The following is a 16,601-nucleotide window of genomic DNA, read 5'->3' as shown; positions in this document are numbered from 1 at the left end:
TAATTAGGCATGAAATATTAATGCCATTTTATTAGCCACCACGGGAGCCGGCGCTGCAGGGCTAGGACTGGGTGAGTGCCCCGGCCCCGCGGGCCACCTGAAGCGGGGAGATGGTGGGGTGTCTGTGGGCCCGAGCTCCACGAGTAGGGCTCCGTCACAGCGGAGCAAGGCCTGCCCCCCGATACGGCAGAGCCTCCTGCTGGGGAAGGAGGGGAGGGGAGATGGCAGAGAAGCCTGCGTGGTCCGCAGGTGCTGAGGGGCTCGTGGCCAGCCTGGCAGCTCCGCGGTCCCGCGCTCCCCTCCCTACACAGCGCCCAGGCCGGACACCTTTCCAGGAAAGGCACGCCAGGCACACCATCCCCACTGCTGGCTTCAGCGACAGGGGGCCAGGACCCGGACTCGCTGGCCGGAGCCTCCTGCCGCCAGAGGGCCCTGAACAGTCTCGCCGCCATGAGTCCGGGCCCCCTGTGGGGCCGGAAATTGCACGTTTCATGCGAGAGAGGAGATGCAGCCCTGGAATTACATGCAGATGAGCAGCATGCGTGCCCACCGCCAGGCTGCCTGGCAGACGCCCGCCCTGGTGAGCGCGGTGCCGGCTTTCAAACGGGCCTCGCTGTGTGGTTAACTGCTCACTCGGCAAGCAGCTTGTCACCTTGCACAAAAATGATCTGAAAAGACACCAGCAATTACAGCCACCAGATGATGGGGTGGGAGAGTCCCGGGGTGACAGGCGGGCACGGGTGCGATACCACACTCCCAGGAAGCCAGCCTCCCCCACTGCCGAGATGCGGCAGCGGGGGCCCGGGGGGCGGCCTGTCCCCCAGCCCGAGCTGCGCCAAGCGCTGACGGCCACAGCGTGCCCTCCGGACCCACACAGCCCTGGGTGGGGGTAGACGTGGGGTCAGGCCCAGAGGCCAGTGCCCTGCTCAGTGCCACCCAGACAGAGAGCAGGGGAGCCGGGTGGGCCCCCAGATGCTCCCGGCAGAGCCAGCCCTGTGGTGAGGACCGCCCTGCGTCCGGGCCACCTCGGCACAAGACTGGCCCCCTGCCGAGGCCCCAGCACGGCCTCTGGGGGCCCCATGTTTGGTGGGGTTCCCCTCGTGAAACTCGCCGCCCTCTGACGACTTATTCACCTGTTTAGTTGCCGACCACCCACATCTCCCACCTAAAGCCCCCACGGGGGGGACCTGGATGCACAGCTCGTGACTGCCGCTCGTCCAGCCAACTGAGGCTCCCTCCGCACGCACCAGCTGGTCTCAAGCTTTGGAAGCACCCCACGAAGCATCACCACGCGCACCCCCACCTCACGGACAGGGAAACCGGCTCCAGCAGTCACAAGCAAAGCGCCTGGAGATACACTCGTGCTGACACATGCACGCGCGCGCACACACACGTGCACGCTCTTCTGCACACATTCACACACACGCCAGGGCCAGAGACCACCTGGAGGACAAGCGCCTTCGACCCCCGAGACAGAGCGTGAGAACACTGCTGGCTGACACGGGTTTCCAGTGGCTTCCACACACGCCCTGCAGGCTGCCCGCCAGAGGAGACTCCAGGGAGCAGAGGATGAGGGGCCCTGGCCTGCTGGTTCGGGTGGGGAGGAGCCTGGGCTGGTGGCTATGAGCTGCTAGCCTGCAGGCACTGTCCCGAGTAGGGGGCGCTTCCAGCAGGCTCTGGCTCTGTCCACCCCACGCTGCATGTATTATTAACTCCTGGTGGTGGGCTCGCAGAACATGAACTCCCCGGAAGGTGAGCTCCCTCTCAGAGACAAAAGGCTTCCAGAGCTCATCTTTTATTGACTGAGTTGTTCGCGAGTCAATCTGCTTTGGGCGAGACGGGAGTTTAAATCGTCTCTCTCTTTCTCCTTTGGAGGCAAGGCAGTTTATTAAAGCTGCTGACGGCTGCAGCGAGGCCTCATGGCCGAACTGGACGGACCCCCTCAGACGGCACGGGCGCAGAGACCCTCGGAACCAGCTGGCTGCAGGCTCGGGAAGCAGCAGACGGGGCAGGGGCAGCCCGCGGGGTCTGCGGGGCCAGGACACAGGCTTCCCAGTGGAGCCGGGCCTGGGAGAGCACCGGGAAGATGGGCTCCAGCCTGGGGGTGACCACACGGAGAGCGTCCTGGCTCCGCCTGTGAGGAGGAGCGAGCCTGATGCACACGCCCGCCGGCGGACGGGAAGGGGACGGCCTGGTGGTCCTGCAGCCCCTCTTGGCCTGGACGGCCCTGGTGTCCCGGCACAAAGGGCCCTGGTCAGAGGTCACAAGCGCCCAGCGCAGCAGGTGGTGCCAGCTCAGGGACAGCCTCTGCCCGGGATGGAAGAGGAGGCTCAGAGGGGCCAAGGGAGTGGCCCGAGGACACACGGCAGTTGGCGGCCGTCAGGACCAGAATCTAGGTTGCGTGAACTCTGCTCCTGGCCCAGGGAGTGGGGCTTGGGCTGACCACCAACGACGTGACAGCACGTGGCTCCCCCGCAGAGTCCAGACATGACGCACGTGACTTCCCCTCCCCCACAGGGTCCAGACATGACGCACGTGGCTTCCCCTCCCCCACATGGTCCAGACGTGATGCACGTGGCTTCCCCCTCCCACCGCAGGGTCCAGACGTGACGCACATGGCTTCCCGCCCCCCTGCAGAGTCCAGAGGTGATGCACGTGGCTTCCCCCTCCGCCCGCAGAGTCCAGACATGACGCATGTGGCTTCCCCCTCCCCCCGCAGGGTCCAGACGTGACGCACATGGCTCCCCCTCCTCCACAGGGTCCAGAAGATGCCACTGATGCCCACCCCCCACCCAGCCATGGGAAAGCCTTCTCCCTCAACCTCCACCCAGCCCCCACCTCTAGAGAGGCCCCCGACCACGAAGAGCCGCAGCACCAGCACCACATGATCCACCCAGCGAGGGCAGGGAGGGAGGTCCTCTGGCCGTCTCTTAGATATAAACTATTGCAGAGCCTGGCAACCCCATTCCCGCTGAGGGGAATGCAAACCTTAGTCCACACGCAGGCCCGGACTCAGATGTTCACAGCAGCCAGGGCGTGCGAATAGCCCGTGGGCGCCAGCTGACGGGGAGCCCGCCATGGAGCATGTGCAGAGGGGGTCACCCAAGACAGAGATGAGATGCCAACCCTATTATGTCATATAGACGCCCACACGCTGGGGGACCCCCTTCCTGCGAGTGTCCTAGGGGACCCACCGACAGAGCCAGAGGCCGATGGGGCTGTGGGGGGCACGGACAGTGACGGCAAACGGGAGTGAGACCCTCTGGGGGGTCCTAACGTCCTGGAGCCAGATTGTCAGGACTGCTGCACAATACCCAGTGTTTACTGGAAACACCTGCTCACGTAGAACAGGAGACGACTGGGCGACTAGGCATTCTTTCCAAAGACTATCAGAAGAGCGTTAGGTTCATAGCAGAACTGACTGGAGGTGACAAAGACTGCCTCCAAACCAAGCCGCACCACTCCCCAGCATCAACACACCCTCCAGAGGGGACACTCGTTCACTAGCCCGCCCAGAAGCCACGAGCCCCACGGGCTACCGCTGCCGCGCCGCTCACTTGGGGGCCGTGCCGCCTGTGGTCTGCCCGAACGTGTAACGGTGAACATGCAGCCTCCCAGCGGTGCAGAGGACAGCGTCCTCGCCCTGGACGCTCCCTGGGCTCCACCTTGCCCCCCAACGCCCCTCATCCTCCCGTCTCCACCACTCCACCCTCCCCAGACCGTTGTGCCGCCAGTCACGTGGTCTGTCGTCTTTCCCGACCGGCTCCTTGCGCTCAGTCACGGGCATGGGAGTTTCCTCCATGTCTTTCTCGTGAATTGGCGGCTCATTTGTTCTCAGTGCCGGACGACGCTGCACTGTCTGGACGGAGTGCGGCCTCCGCCCCGCGCGCTTCCCGAAGGCCTTCTCGCCTGCCTCCAGGCTGTGGCACTCTCGGGCTGCCGTGTGGACACACATGCGTCCTGCTCCTCAGGTGAATGCTGAGGGCTGTGCGGCTGGGTCATATGGTCGCTTTGAAAGAAAACACCAAACTGGCTTCCAGACTGGCTGCGCCATCTCGTGCCCCCACCAGCCACGGATGGAGTTCCCGCTGCCTGCCAGCATTCGGTGACGGCAGCGAGGGGCCTGGGTCATTCTCACGGGTTTGGGGACTCTCGCTGTAGCCTGGAGAGGTCAGTTCTGATCCTGCTAATCCTGCGATGCCCAGGAGACAGCTCGCAGAGGAGTCCCATCAGGAGCTGGGAGCCGGGGAGAGGGGGACATGGGGACCCCACAGACGCTGCAGACACACGCCCTGCAGGGCCGCTCCTGCCCAGACAGCCTGATTGCCCAAGAACGTCCCCGCCGCCCATGTTCTGAGCAGGCTGCCTCACCTGGCTGCTGGCACTGTCTCCAACGTGGAGAACAGGGCTGGGTGGGCACTGGGTGGGGACGCTGGGCTGCTGACGATGCCGGGGTCTGGCCCCTGGACAGTGTCAGGTCTGCCCGTGGCCGGGGACAGGGCAGGGCCACCAGGGACTTGCTCATGGGCAGCAGGAGGCAGAGGGGCCGCAGCCGCCGCGGCGGGGTCTCATACACCCCTCCCTTGGCCTGTCTGCCTGCAAACCCAGAGATTAAATTACACGACTTCCTTACAACTCCAATTAAACACCTAATTGATGGTGTTGCCCTTTATTACCTGACACCAAGAACAAACAAACAGCAGAGAGAGAGCAGCCTGGGACACACAGTGATTAAAGTGCCACTGGTTTCCCCACTCAGCCTGCCTGGGAGCGGCCGACAAGTGCGGCTCCCCGCGCCCCCAGCGGGCCGACGAGGGCGGCTCCCCGCGCCCCCAGCGGGCCGACGAGGGCGGCTCCCCGCGCCCCCAGCGGGCCGACGAGGGCGGCTCCCCGCGCCCCCAGCGGGCCGATGAGGGCGGCTCCCTGCGCCCCGCAGCGGGCGACAGGGGGCCTCTCTGCGCCTCCCAGCGGGCCGACGAGGGGGGCTCCATGCACCCCCCCCAGCGGGCTAACCTGGCGCCGCCCCCTCCGGGTGCGCCTGGGCTCAGGGGCTCTGCTGACATCCAGGCTCCTGCAGGGCTCCTCTTCGGCTCTGGAGAAGCCATGCTGGAGGCGGTAACCACCGCCTAGCAGCTCTGGGCAGCAGCCAGGGCAGCAGTGCCCACCCTCGGGCCCACAGGGCCCTGCCTGACCCCGTCAGCAAGCACGATGACCTCCCCACGCCTCCAGGCCCCTGGCTCGAGGGCCTGTGTCCCTGAGAAGGCGCATGCCCTGCCAGGAGGTGGAGGGGCATGACCCCAACCCCTCGCCCTCTCCCTCCACTCCCACCCTTGTCTTCCGGCTCTTCTGTGGGGCTTGGGTCCTGCCTCCAAAGTAGACGCCTCACTGGAGCCATAGGTCACCAGCTGTGAGTGTGTTGGGGGAGCTACCGGACAAACGGTTCTCAAGCTGTTTCTGTTTTTCTAGCAGAATCACCCCAGGAGAACCGCAAGAATGGGAGGAGAAGCAGGCAGGCTTGGGGCCTGGGGCTGGGGGCGCAGGGAGACGCACGGGCCCCCAGTGGAGGAAGGTGGCCTGGACCCACATTTCCCGACATGGCCCGGCAGCAGACGGCGGCTAGTAGTGGGGCGGGAATAGAGACACACGTCCCAGGACCTGCGCCTGCAGAGGGCCTCCAAGCAACCAGGGGTGCCCCGGCCTGGCCCCTCGGTCCCACAGGCCTGGTGAGCCCCCACCCGTCCAGAGACATGGGACGCAATGAAGCTGAAAACTCGCCCACCAAACTAATTTATATCTTTAAAGCAGTGTCAATAAAAACCAAAACCTCAATGGCTTTTTCTTGAACTTGACAAACATTTCTGAAATTCATTTAGAATAATAAACATGCTAAGGAAATCTAAATGAAAGCAAAGAAAAGGGAAAAGCCGTGCTCTACACCAGATATGCAAACATACTTTCTGTTATAATTACTAAAGATGTGGAACAGAAAAATGAAATAAACGCCCAGAAGCCATGGAATAAAGACAAAGAAAAATAAAGACACATTATAAACCTACAGGGCAAGGAACTATTATCTGATGGACGGCACCCAGGCAGCCGTTTGTGATCAGGAAAAAGATCAACTGAGGCCTTCACCTTATGCCACATCCCAAAATACGTTCCAGGCAGATTAGATCTTTAAATATAAAATACAAGCCAAAAAGTCACAGAAGAAAATAGACTTTACCAAATCAATAAAGAACTTTCTAAGCTTAAATGGAATAGACCGATGAAACTCCAAAATAAGTTAACACTTTCTATACAAAATAATCATAAAGAAAAATAAGAAGTTAAACTTCTGTACAAACTGAGTAGAAGAAGAGATAAAGGAGCTCTGGTTGTGATAAGACGATTCAGAAAAGAGGAAGTAAAAAATGTTTCCTTATCAGTAATGACGTGAGATGCTATTTCTATTAGAAAGTCTTAAGTGTGCAGTGGTCGACCCTCTGGGCGCGCGCCTGCAGGGTCCAGCCGGGCGCAGTTGTCTGCGGGCCCTGCACTGCGTCCTGTGCTCTGCCTCTGACTTGCTGCCAAGCCCTCCCGGCTTGCCCACCAGAGGGCCTGGCGCCCTGGGGACCTCAAAGCCTCTCCCACACGCGGCCCCTGAGCCTTTATGGAGCCCCGGACGCTGGTCGTCGGCCGTCTCCATGCTGAGCGGCAGGGCAGCGGCTGCACCAGAGGGTCTGTCCGCTCACCGGTTCAAGGTCGTCTGCGTGGTTTTTAACAGCTCTGGTGACCATGAGTTATCCTCACTGGATTCGGGCCACAGGTTCACAAGTTCCAGGTCTGGGAAAGAGGAAGGAAGGAAACCCACCGGCCCTTAACGAAGGCGCCGACCTACAAGGAGGGAACAGCCGACTGCCAGCCAAGAGACGCGCCCACGCGGGCAGATGGGGGAAGAAGCCACGGGTGCAGAGCTGACCTCCCACGGTAACCGCGGCTTGGGGCCAGCCTGGGCCGCAGGGACAACTTCTTGACGGAGCCTCTCATGCCTGAATGCAGTCTGCCTCTTCCTTTATTAGAAGCCCCCTGACTCCCTGCTCAATGCGCGGCCGTTTTCAGCACACAGACCTTTTATGTGCTTTGTTAGAATTATACTCAGGAATTTCATTTTGGGAGAGTGAGCAGGGATGGTATAATGTCTTAGATTTCAGCTTCCCTAACTGCTCACAGATGTCATATTCGCATTATACACACGAATCATGTAAGTGAATTCAACAAGGTTGCAGGATATAATGGGATTCCTGGATAGCACTAATATTAGGTCAAGAACCTACCTGCCAATGGAGGAGACGAAAGAGATGTGGGTTTGGGTTCGACCCCCAGGTCGGGAAGATCCCCCGGAGGAGGGCATGGCAACCTCTCCAGTATTCTCCCCGGAGAAGCCCATGGACAGAGGAGCCTGGCAGGCTATGGTCCCAAGGGTCACAAAGAGTGGGACACGACGGAGCGACTGAGCACGGATATAAGAGCAACACACAAAAATCAATGATGAACTCACTGCATTCTTTAAAAAAAAAAAACAAAAAACTTCTTGGGCTCATCTGTGTAGACAAACACATCATCTGCAGAGAGGAAAAGTTGTGCATGCCTTTCAGACAACAATAGAACAGGAGAAGCTCAGACCAAGATGAGCAGAGACGCCAGAACTACTGACGAAACAGCAAGCTGAACCCAGCAACGTGCGGAAAGAAAATATACCGCAGACAAGGGCGATTTACCTGGTATGCAAGGCTGCTTCAACATATTAGTAAAAACTTTCACAATAACCCACCACACTGACGGCCTATGGAAGAAAAACCAGATGAGCCTATAAGTGATGCAGAAAAGCATTTGAAAAAACTCAACACCTAACATGACAAATGCTCTCGGCGGACTCAGACTAGACAGGAATGAGCAAGGGCATCTGCAAAGAGCCCAGAGCTGACCCCGCACCCCCGGACCGGGGAGTACGGCCAGTGCCCACGCTGACCACCGCGGCCCGGCACAGTCGTCGAGTCCCAGCCGCGCGGCTACAGGGAGAGGATGTGCGATGCGAGGAGTCAGGCCCACGGGAACAAGTGCAACCGGCCCTGCTCACAGCCAACACGACCACAGACAATCAAAATCAAAATCCTCCCAGAGCTGACTGGCCTTAGCGCGGCCACGGCTGCAAGCCCAACACCAAGATCAGCCACATCTGTGTTGCTGTTGATCAGGTCACGACCCACTCACTCCTTTTGACCCCGTGGACTGCAGTCCGCCAGGCTCCTCTGTCCGTGGGGTTTCCCGGGCGAGAACGCTGGACAGCGTTGCCATTTCCTTCTCACACACAAGCACGGAACAACGGAAACAACAAGGAAAAACACGCACTGAGGATAACGAAAAATTACAAAAACAAAAGACACACAAGCCTGTTTCTAACAAAACACGCAACTGGTGTGTGCGCTGAAAACCACAAGAGGCTGATGAACGAGCTCGAAGAAGGCCTGAGTCAGTGGAGAGACACACTGGTTCTGGACTGGGAAGGCTCATCATGGTAACGATACGGATTCTCCTCAAACTGATCTAGAGTCAGTGGATTCCCCGTGTAAAGTTCACCAGGATTCCTGCAGATATAGACACACTGATCCTAAAGCTAAACAGAAAGGCCACAGAAACAGGGCTGCCAGACGCTGTTGAAAAAACAGCTTAAAGTGGGAGGGATTATGCCGCCGACCTTAAGACTTCCTTCCCGTCCAGCTACCGAGACTCTGCAGGGACACTCGGGACAGCAAGCGGGAGGACCGGGAGGAGACAGGACCACGGCATCAGTCAGCTGACGTGGCCAACGTACAGAGGTGACTGATGGAGCCACGACACCATCTCATCATGTGATGCTGGAGTATCTGGACATTTACAGGAGAAAGCCCCCCAGACAAACAAGAAAAAGAACCTCAACCTGAATATCACATTACAGGAAAAATTAACAAAATGGGTCACAGATTTCAATGCAGAACTAAAAGACTTAAGAGAGAAAACGTGAGGAAAAAGGGTCCTGACTTGGGTCTGCTGAAGTCCCTAGATCTGACTCCTAAAAGAGAAGAACTGACCACTAGAGCACATCCAAGTTACAGGCGTTTGCTCTGAGAAAGACTCTGCTAGGGAACGCAACCCCCAGACTCAAGCCAAAGACAAAAAATGGACAAAAGCTTGAGCCTGCACCCACCCAAGGGGATACAGGAAGGGCTAACGTGAAACAAATCATGCTCAGCGTCTTTACACGTCAGGGAAGCGCCAGTCACACCATGGGGGCCTCCACTGCGCACACCTGGGAACGACTGAAGGGCCCAGTGCTGGCGGGATGCGGAGCCCGGAGCCCCCGTGGGGCCAGCACGGGTGAGGAACCGCAGCCAGCCTCGAGGTTCACAGTGCACGAACCACGTGCCCCAGTGATCCAACTCCGGTGTTCACCCGAAGAAACGCAAGAACGCTCACAGGAACCGGCACAGTTACTTCCTGCCTTCACTTTCCAGGTTTGGTCATGGTCTGGGTATCTGACCCACCCTCTGTGGGCTCGGGTTCCACGTCAGCTCCGTCCGAAGCCACCACGGTGCTTTTCAGATCCACCCTCGTGCTGCTCGGGCATTTGAAGACCAGAGCAGGCCTCTCTCCCGCCTGCTGCAAGGCCGGGAGGTGAAGGATGCCAGTGACAAGGCCAACGCAGTTCTGCTGGGGCGGGGCGGGCGAATGGGGAAGGGCTGAGCGGGAGGGACACGACTCTTGTCTCCGCTTCCCACTTGCCTGCAGTCTTCCTGGCTGTTCAGAGGTGGCCCCTCCAGCTGAGAACAACCAGCGGCAAAGTGCAGGCAAGGCTCTTCTTGCTACAGGCTGGGGGCTCTCCCTGCTCCCCGAAGGCTCTAGGTGCTCAGAGACCAGCTCCTGTTGAGCACAGCTCTCTGACCCAGGTTACACCCACCTCTATGCCTCAGGCAGCCAGACCAGTGGCCACAGGTAGCCCTGAGTCCATGACCACGTGCCGGGGCCGAGCCACGTGGGGCCTCAGCGCCCTCACCGGTGACCCGCGGCTGCCTGGGCCCTGTGCTCAGCAATGCGATGTCCCGGCCAGTGCTAATCCAGGCTGGTGGCTCTGGCCAGGGGCCCCTCGTGCCACCCCAGACCCCCCGACAGCCCCGTCCTCCCCCTGAGGGGTGGGTGCCGGCTGAAGTGGGAAAGGGGGTGAGCCTCGGTCTGCACAGAGAGGCAGGAGACAGAGCAGATGACACGGCTGCCACTGGCCGGCCTGTGGCCGCCTCCCTGTGGTGGCCTCTTCCCTGGGCAGAGCGAATGGCACTCCAGGCAGGGGCCCAGGCACAGCCCTCTCCAGGGACCCCGTGGGATCAGCGGCATAGTCAGGCAGGGACAAATCTGATCACCTCCTGTGCATTGCTCTGACAAGATTAGAGATTTTAATATTAATGCATTACCTAATTAAGCACCAATTAGTAATCTCTCTGGCCCAGGCTGGGTGGGTAGGGAGCCATGGGAGGAGCTGAGCCAGCTCCTGCAGGGGAGGGGAGAAGGGGTTCAGGCTCCCGCCGACTGAGGGCCATGCTCCTGACAGGGGCTGTCCTAAGGCCGAGGTCCAGGAACAGCTGGCTACAAGCTCCCCTACCTGTTGTGGTGTGGTCACCCGCGGCTGGGCAGCTGCCCCACACCGCCCCTCCTGGCCCCCAGGGCGGCTCCTGGCACAAGGGAACTGGGGCACCTCTAGTGCTGGGCCGCCCCCATCCTGGCTGCCCGGCGTCACCGTGGAGACCACGCCCGCCTACACGACCCCCAGGGCATCTGCAGGCCCAGCGCCGTGTGCACAGCAGATGAGCCCATCAAGGGTGCGGGGCTGTCCCGCAGGCCACGGGGAAGGCGGGGAGGGCCCTTCTGTCCATGATGAGGCTCTGAAGGTTAGGGTGTCCATGTACTGAAATTTCTATGGCTGGAGGCAGGTCACAGCTCAGAGCCCGGCTGCCTGGCCCCGTTGCCAGAGTCCTGGGCACTGAGGTGGATGCGGACAGCCCGGGAGGGCGTTTGCTAAGCTGTGACTCTGCCGACCATGCGAAGCCTGGCCAGACAGAAACACAGCAACAGAGGCCAGGCTCTAACAGCACGCTCCGTGCACAGGCTGGCCACCCATTCAGCTACTCGGTGCCCTCACCATCTGTCCTCTGGGAGCTTAGAAGCCACCACAGAGGCGCTGGGCATTCTCACGGCTCCCGGGGACCTGGAGCAGCACCCGAGTTGCCGCTGAGAAGGGATGTCTGGTGACCCCTGGCCTGTGACCCACTATTCCAGCGCGTGGGGGGCTTTCTGCCACCACGGGCCCTGCCAGCACCCCCCTGTGCTGTGAAAGCTCCTTGGCGCGTATGCGGCCTGTCCTCCCGGCCTCCGCGGAGCAGGTAGGATGGAGACGTGGACCTCACGGGCTGCCGGCTCCTCGACTTGCCTCACTGTTTCCTCCTGTTTCCCATCTCGCTGTCTTGTTCCTCTGCTTTTCAGACTTTCTCAGTTTTATCTTAAAAATCCGCTCTTTAGATCATCATTTAACTCTTGTATTCTTAGCTCCCAGAAGCTGGCTGCTTTCCATCTTGGACACTTTGAAGTCTCCTGCCCGTGTGTTGCTGTTCACAGTCCCTCCTCGTCTCCGAGGACACGCTTTCGCGAGGCGTCCAGCCCTCTGACGGCCTGTGTCCTCCAGGCATGCTTTCCCACTCGCTTGCTCTGCTCCCCCGCACGTCAGCCGGCCCTGGTCACAGCCAGCACTGGGCTCTCCCCGCCGGTCAGCTCAGCTCAAGGGCCGCTGAGTAGCAACCACGTGCCTGAAGGGGCCTCCAGGTTCAGCGCCTTCACGTCTCCTCGGGTCCATCAGGCTCCAGGGGGTGAAAGGGGTGGGGTGAGGCCCCTGGGATTCTGACCCAGGAGGTCTGAGCTGGGGCCCAGGGACCTGCATCTCCACACGCGCCTGGGGAAGTGCTCTGATCCGACTTTGCTGGGAGAGAAGCTGCGGCTCGTAGACGGAGCCGGGAGAAGGCCTGGGTCGGCGGGCCTCTGGGTTATACCTCGGGCAAGTATCCATCCTGCTCCTGAGCTTGGCAGTCACGCCCCCTCCCCCAGCGCCACTTGCTGCCAATTCCCGGCCTTTGGGGAGGGTCGTGGCATCACTCAGCCTGGTTCCAGCCACGACCACAGCTGCCTGGAGTCATTCTTCCTAAGTCACTCACCATTAAACCACCCGCTCACCAGCTGTCCCGACTGCAGAGGTCTGCGGTGGTCCCACTCTCCGTGGGGCCTCAGGGAGCACAGCAGAGCAGGGGCCCAGGTTCAACCGGCCGTCTGCCCGAACGCCCACAGTGCCCTTGGGCGCGTGTTGGGTGCCCCAGGAGGCTCCGAGCAGCTGCGTCCCCACAGCTGAGCACGTCGGAGGAGCGACAGACTTGAGGAGTAAACGGTCTGTCGCGTCAGATGGTGTGAATCCTTGTGCAGGATGAAGAGCAACCTTGAGCGCCCGAGTCTGCATTCCCAGCTCCTGAACTCGTCAAGGACACGGGCGACTCGCAAAGTGGGGCTGGAGGAGCCCGGGAGAGAACAGGAGTGTGAGCCCGGAGACCACGCTCGGCTGCCCGCCTGCTGAGGACCCTGTGGGAGGCCTCGCCCGGCTCTCAGGGCCGGGAAGCCCACCCTGGGCCGCAGGGACCCCCTCACAGCGGTCTTGGCTGCTGAGCCGTGGTTTGGCCCCAGAATCACCTGGGCGGCACCCAGGCAGCCAATGCCACCCTCCTGAAGACAAGACAGGAGAGGCGGGTGGGGTCAGGAAAGGACGTGCACCTCACACAACACCCACGGTCACCGTCTGCCAGCCCCACGCCCGGTCACAGGAAAGCGGCTGAAGGAGGAGTGTGGCCTGGGGAGCCAGGGGTTCGGGGGGGCCCGGCAGACCTGCACTTCGGGGTCCCTGCTGAACCCAGCGGCACACAGATCCCCGCCTCACAGAGGACCCTGGGATGGCAGGCGTGGGACCAGAATCGTCCGGGACACACTGGGGACGGGGAGCACGCGGAGTGCGGCCCCCGGGACGGCCAGGCTCGCTCCAGTCACGGCCACGGCTGACCGAGGCCTCCAGGCCCGTGGGCCAGTGCTGGGCCTGCCTCCCGCCTCCACGGGCTCATGGGACAGTGACCACTGACCAGGCGCCTCAAGAAAGGCTGGCTGCACGCCGAGGTCGACAGTGGGAGCTTGTGGGCTGGAGGGGCTGCGTCCACGACCCCGGGGACAGGACAACGGCAGAGCCCGGCTCCAGACGGAGACGCCTGTGCTCCCTCTCCAAGCCTGACACGGCAGACACGGGCGGAGGAAGTGGAAAGGGCTTCCCGGGGGAAAGGCTGCTTGGAAACGCAGGCAGCAAACGTCAGGAAAATGGCAGCCGTGTTCTCCCGACGCGGACGCCCCGCAGACATCGCGGGGGTGGGGAGTGAACAGAGCCAGCAGCAGACACGGGAGCGGGGGCTGTGCTCCGGGGGGGCCAGGGAGCGCCCCATCTCCAGCCGCTTGAGGCCCAGGGCAGGCAGCCGCGCCTGGCAGCTTCTGACAAAGAGAGAGGCTGCAGGCGCCCTCCCTCCCTCCCCCGACCCCAGGCTCCTCCTGGGGCCGGACTGGATAACTCCTGGGAGGCACCCTCTGATGGCAGAGAGAGGCTGCAGGCGCCCCCCCAGCCCCCAGAATAACCCTGAGGCCGGACTGGGCGACCCTTAGGAAAATGGAGCCCCCAGACGGTGCCCTTCCTGCGAGGCAGTGATGGACCTGCTGTCTGCCTGAGAGACGGCCTTGGGGACCTCGGGTGCAGCAGGCAGGCGCACGCTCACTGTGCTGCCTGGAGACAGAGAGAAGCTGCGAGGTCAGAGACTGCGGCCCCGAGTTAAGAGCTGCAGAGCGGGTGAGACCCTCGTGCTGGAAGAGGCAGCTCCAACCCGCCCCCCTGCTGCCCCGCCGCCTGTCGCAGGGCCTGCGGAGGGCTCACTGCGTCCGGAAACGTACTTAGACAGTGAGAGCTGGCCCCTGCTTCCTGGAACGCTGGTGTCTGTGTGATTAATGGACATACATGAGCTGATAAATGGTATTAACTTGTTCCCGGGTCGGAGAGATGTCCCCCTGGGTCATTGCCGCGCGCACTCTGCAGGCCGGGGCCCCCATCCCCCGGAGGCCCGTGGCCCGGCTCCTGCGTGGGCTGGATGGAGGGATGGATGGAAGGACTGGGGCCTACCTGCCACCTCCCTGGACGAGGGCAGCCCCGCGGCGGCCTCCAGGTGGGCAGGGATGGGGCCGCCGGCCTCCAGGGCGCGCACGATCTCCCGCAGCCGCGCACACTCCTCCTGCAGCTGCTGCTGGTCCTCGCGGAGCCGCTGCCGCGCCGCGCCGGCCGGGTTCAGGCTCAGGTGCAGCACCTTGGTCTTGCTCTGGTCGTAGTCGCCCTGCGGGAGGACCACAGGCAGGCGGTTAGCGCCCCCACGGGCGAGTGCAGCCCAGCCCGCGGGGTGTCCACCCCCCATCGCTGGGGCATCGGCAGGAGGCAGCGCGCGAGCCCCCCGCTCTGACCCGCGTCCCCCCGAGCACCGGCGTCCAGTGCGTGCCTTCAGACGCGATCCGCGACCGCCTGGTGCAGTGACCCTCCTGTCCCAGGCTTTCACACTGGGACCCGGCTTTTAAAATTTAAACACTTAAGAAAGCCGTGACACTAAGGTGGAGTCCCCGCACGCCTCACTGTCGTGGCTCCTGTTACTGACACACGACGCCAGCCCCAGGCACAGGAGGGGACGGCTGCGGGCAGAGCTGGTCTGGGCCCTGGTCACCAGGAGCAGACGCCCGTGAACATCCACGCTGGACGTGTGCACATCCCTGCAGGCGCGCTGCTTGGCACACACGCCCAGGCCGTGCGCTGGATGAGGCCTGGGCCAGCCTGGACTCAGCTTGCCCGCCACAAGCATCGGGGAGCCCCCAACCCTGTCAGGGCCACCCCCACCCGTCAGGCTCACCCCTCACCCCTCACCCCCTGAAGCTCACTCCCCACCCCCATCAGGCTCACCCCACACCCCCGTCAGGCTCACCCCACCACCGTCAGGCTCACCCCCCACCCGTCAGTCTCACCCCACACCCCCGTGAACCTCACCCCTCACCCCCTGAAGCTCACTCCCCACCCCCATCAGGCTCACCCCACACCCCTGTCAGGCTCACCCCTCACCCCCGTGAACCTCACCCTTCACCCCCTGAAGCTCACTCCCCACCCCCGTCAGGCTCACTGGCAGCAGTGAGGTCAGCGAGAGTCACCCCAACAGCTGAGCACAGGCGGGCAGCAGACAGACCACTGCTGAATAACCCCACTCTCAGTTCCGTCCCCACCGTCTGGCCCAAGCGGCCCCAGGAGGGAAGCTCGGCTCTGAGGCTCTGGAAGTCAAAGCAGGAGCCGCACGTCTCTGGCTGTCACTCCCTGGGCCCCCCTAGTGAGCGGGAGCCCCGCTGGGCAGGCGCTAAGGGAAGGCCTGGGCCTTGGTGAGGGGGCCCAAGGGTCCCTCCCCCAGGTGCAGGGAGAGAGACATGCTGTGTCCCTGGCCGAGGGCCTGTGGGCCTGCTGGCCGGGCCCCCCGGCCTCCCAGCGAGGGCCGCCGGGCCAGCTGAGCGGTCATCTTCCTCCACTCCAACACCAAAATTCCCTCTTAGAAAACTGGACCTTCGCCCGGGACCTCTGCCCACAGCGCCCTCCTCCAGGGGCAGCAGCAGGAACAGCACCTTTACTCAGATCACCACCGCCCGAGAGGTGGGGCAGGCGGGCAACACGGCCATGCCGCAGAGCAGCTGCCCCAGTGTGGGAGCGAAGCTGCGTGGACGCCGGCCCTCCAAGTCACCAAAGGCTTGTGTGGCCACTGCCGGCCAGGCCTCGCCAGCCACCTGCTAACTGTGCCCCTAAAAGGGAGGGGGGCGTGTGGAGACGCTGCCAGCTCTTTCCTGCCCCAGGCGAGGGGAGAGCCAGCAGAGGGCGGTGCAGGGGAGGGGTGCTGGTGGCCGGCTCCCCACGGGTTTCTGAAGACCTTGTAAGAGCCTCAAAGGACAGAGAGACATGGGGTAACTTCAGTGACTCACAGGCTGCCAGGCTGGAAGGGATCTTATTTCATCTGATTCTCACAGCCTGGGACACAGCCAGGCGGGCGGAGTCCGACCACCCCGCACGCTCAGGCAGAGGCCCCGCGGCCAACGGGGGTGGGGTGGGCGCCTGGGGACCCGCGTCCCCCATGGGTGCCGGGTCAGGGGGTGCAGGGAGAGGACAAGGACAGACATGTTCTGCAAAGGGCCATGTTCGCACAGATGTGCCAGGCGGTGCTGGTCACACCGTCTCTCCCCGCGGGTCAGCCGACAGGGAAGGCAGGAAGGAGGGCAGGAAGCACCTTGCAGACCGTGAAGCTCTGCACAGGGAGCCCAGGGTGGCTTCAGGCTCGGCTCCGACCGTGAACTGATGCGAGGTCCCAGGAAGCACAGGTGAGCGCTGGGTAGGGGAGCAGCTGGCC

The 16,601-nt window shown here is 62.2% G+C and overlaps 1 protein-coding gene across 1 annotated transcript in view; it reads right to left on the bottom strand.

The window, feature by feature from the left end:
* The window catches only part of MAD1L1 (mitotic arrest deficient 1 like 1), a 244,884-nt gene that overhangs the window by 30,909 nt on the left and 197,374 nt on the right, over nt 1-16,601 (bottom strand). The window contains exon 16 of the mRNA XM_055562250.1: nt 14,309-14,516. Coding sequence (XP_055418225.1) covers nt 14,309-14,516 — 208 coding nt within the window. The remainder of the gene's footprint in view (nt 1-14,308; nt 14,517-16,601) is intronic.

This window comes from Bubalus kerabau, chromosome 23, assembly GCF_029407905.1.
Source record: "Bubalus kerabau isolate K-KA32 ecotype Philippines breed swamp buffalo chromosome 23, PCC_UOA_SB_1v2, whole genome shotgun sequence".
Taxonomy (NCBI): domain Eukaryota; kingdom Metazoa; phylum Chordata; class Mammalia; order Artiodactyla; family Bovidae; genus Bubalus; species Bubalus kerabau.
The sequence above is the reverse complement of the archived record's forward strand: the minus strand, read 5'-3'. Positions and strand labels throughout refer to the sequence as shown.